The 2883-nt window shown below is 35.9% G+C and overlaps 1 protein-coding gene across 1 annotated transcript; it reads left to right on the top strand.

Annotated features, from left to right (window-relative positions):
* The first annotated feature begins 1541 nt into the window (after positions 1–1541).
* LOC103581670 (olfactory receptor 5AL1-like) lies at positions 1542–2486 on the top strand. Its single transcript, XM_008563446.1, has one exon. It carries the CDS (start codon positions 1542–1544, stop codon positions 2484–2486), a length of 945 nt encoding a protein of 314 aa, XP_008561668.1.
* The last annotated feature ends 397 nt before the right edge of the window (positions 2487–2883 follow it).

The raw sequence follows: 2883 nt of genomic DNA, 5'->3' as shown, positions 1-2883 counted from the left end.
TTCCCTCCAAAACTGAAGAGTCTGATATAATTGAGTTATCACCATATTTCTCACTAGTTTTACAAAAGCATGATGCTATATTTAGGACTCTGCATGGGTCACTGCCTCTAACAGATTGGACACCCAACTTTGGCAGTAAGAGATGGAAGTTGGTATTATTGGATAAAAATTTAGTCTCATTCCTGACACTGCAATTCCTCTGTTCATGGNCACCATTTATTTCAGTTTTAGGACTCCTTGATGTCCTAGTCACTATAGCCTCATTGCCTTTCAACTGGGGCATGAGTCTGCAGCTCCACTGTCACAAAGATATCCCTACCATACTAGAGGAGAATAAAAGCCACAACTCAAGCACCATTCAGGCATATTATCTCAAACGTACCACACACTGCACAGATTTAAAATATCTATTAATAGGTAAGGTATCAAAAGACCCTTATTCACCCACCTCTTTCCCACTTCTTGGACAAGTGGAGCTACCGGATACTTGGGTGTCTTCTCACATTCCCTAAGCTGGCTTTTGGGCTCCTTTTCCTTTCTTTCGAAGACAGTAACATCTCTGTAAATATCCTCTCCTTATAACCAAAAACAGACCACAACTATAACAGATCTTAGATTATACCCTTCTTTCTAGATAATAAGTTAGTCTGCCACATTTTCATGAATGCTGGCATAAGACATGAGACTCCTAGATCAGAGACAAAGGAATTTTTCTCACAGCATATTAAACAACATATGTTTCAGTTTCACTTTATTCTCCATTGCATCCCAAATCTCAGGGGGACAATGCATAATGGTCCATATGGATGTGGCACATGAAGTGGATTTGAGTCACAGCTAAGAGCCTGAGCTGATAGAACTTAAATATTTTTGCAGTGGATGACAAGACCTGTTCAACCTTTTATCTGGAGAGAGACCTTATTTTTATTATACTGGACAGTAAACAAACTTGCCCTCTGTTCTGGAAAAAGAAACTATGTCTTCCACAGCTATTCGTTAAAAAGAAATTATTGAAAAGATTATTCAGAACAAAGCATGTGGGTGCCTCTGCTCATAAAGTGCTCAGAAATATGAGAGATTTATGGAGAATTGCCTCCACAAATTTGCTACTCTCAACCACTGTATTTTATGATAAAAATTCACAGTTTAAAAAATCATTTTGACATATACTGCCAAAAGTACTCACCTTCTTAACATTGCAATGTTTTTTCTTCTATTTTTTTTTAAAGTACAACACAAATTTTTCTATTGTATTAATTATAAAATTTCAATTGAAATACTTTCTTCTCTTACAATTCTCTAGTAGAGTTTACATCTTAGAATTTCTACCTGGACCAAACACTTTCACACTGAAAGCATAAGAAAAATCCATGTATAATTCACAGTACTTATCAGAATTCTAATTTGATTGAACTTAGCATAACATCCTGGGTAGGCAAGGCCATCTTCTCACATTTAATTGATTATTTCTTACAGAGTCAAGACTATTCATAAAGTGTGTTCTGGAGGCATTTGTGGTAGAATAATCCTGTATCTATTCCATGGCCAAAGGCAATTATTCAGCAATGACTGAGTTCATCCTGTTGGGACTTACAAATAATCCAGAGCTGCAAGCCATTCTCTTTGGTATATTCCTACTGATTTACTTAGTTACTGTGATGGGTAATCTTGGTTTGATTGTGCTAATCCAAATCAGTCCTCAGCTTCACACACCTATGTATTTTTTCCTCAGCCATCTGGCTTTTGTTGATTTTTATGGTACTTCTGCCATTACCCCTAACACCCTCGTGAACTCTTTTCGTGAAATTAAAAGCATGCCATTTTATGCATGTGCCACTCAAGTGTGTTGCTTTATCACATTTTCAGTTTGGGAATTACTAATGCTTTCTGTAATGGCATATGATAGGTATGTCGCTATCTGCAACCCTTTACTTTATGTAGTTCTCATGCCCAGGAAAGTATGCATTCAAATGGTCGCTGGCTCATATGTTTATGGAATCACCATAGGACTAATACAAGCAGTGGCTACATTCCACATGTCTTTTTGTGACTCTAATGTGGTCAACCAGTTCTACTGTGATGATGTTCCCTTGATTGCTCTGGCTTGTTCCGATACCCATGTCAAGGAGCTGATGTTGTTTGTCATTGCTTGGTGCAATGTTTTTTGTTCTCTTATCATTGTTCTCATCTCCTATGTATTCATTATCTTCGCCATCCTAAGGATCCCCTCTACAGAAGGAAGGCAGAAAGCCTTTTCTACCTGTGCTTCTCATGTGATTTCTATTACTATGTATTATGGGACCCTCAGTTTTATGTACCTGCAGCCTAAGTCAAGCCATTCATTAGATAAAGAAAAATTTGCCTCAATATTCTATGCAGTAGTGATGCCCATGCTAAACCCATTTATCTACAGCTTGAGAAATCAGGAGGTCAAAAATGTTATGAAAACAGTTATTGAAAAGATGTGTACTAGTAATCAACAGTGATTTTTGTTGTTACTAAAGAAATGCTGGACATGAAGTTAGAAAGTTTTGAATCAAGGCGTGTGCACTAGTACATGCAATAGTATGTGTAGGAGATTTGTTTGCTGAGCTCATATTTTTCTATCTGTTTTCTTGAAAATAAACACTTTCATTGCTTTGGCTTAAACATAGTAGGACTTTCATAAACGTTTTTGTTTAATTTTTGAATTTTAAAAGATATAGAAATCATCTATTCTCTTTGACCATGAGATGTTTCAACAATAAATAAAGAAGAATAAATCACCTTCTAATTATGACTTTATATTATTTCACTATGATATGGAGAATTTTAAGTTATATTAAAAGATATGAACTACAGTTATTATTTCATATAATACTGGAAATACCAGGTAAGGTTTTC

The sequence above is a fragment of the Galeopterus variegatus genome, unplaced genomic scaffold (genome assembly GCF_000696425.1).
Source record: "Galeopterus variegatus unplaced genomic scaffold, G_variegatus-3.0.2 Scaffold13643, whole genome shotgun sequence".
Classification (NCBI taxonomy): domain Eukaryota; kingdom Metazoa; phylum Chordata; class Mammalia; order Dermoptera; family Cynocephalidae; genus Galeopterus; species Galeopterus variegatus.
This window is presented reverse-complemented; position numbering and strand designations above follow the sequence as displayed.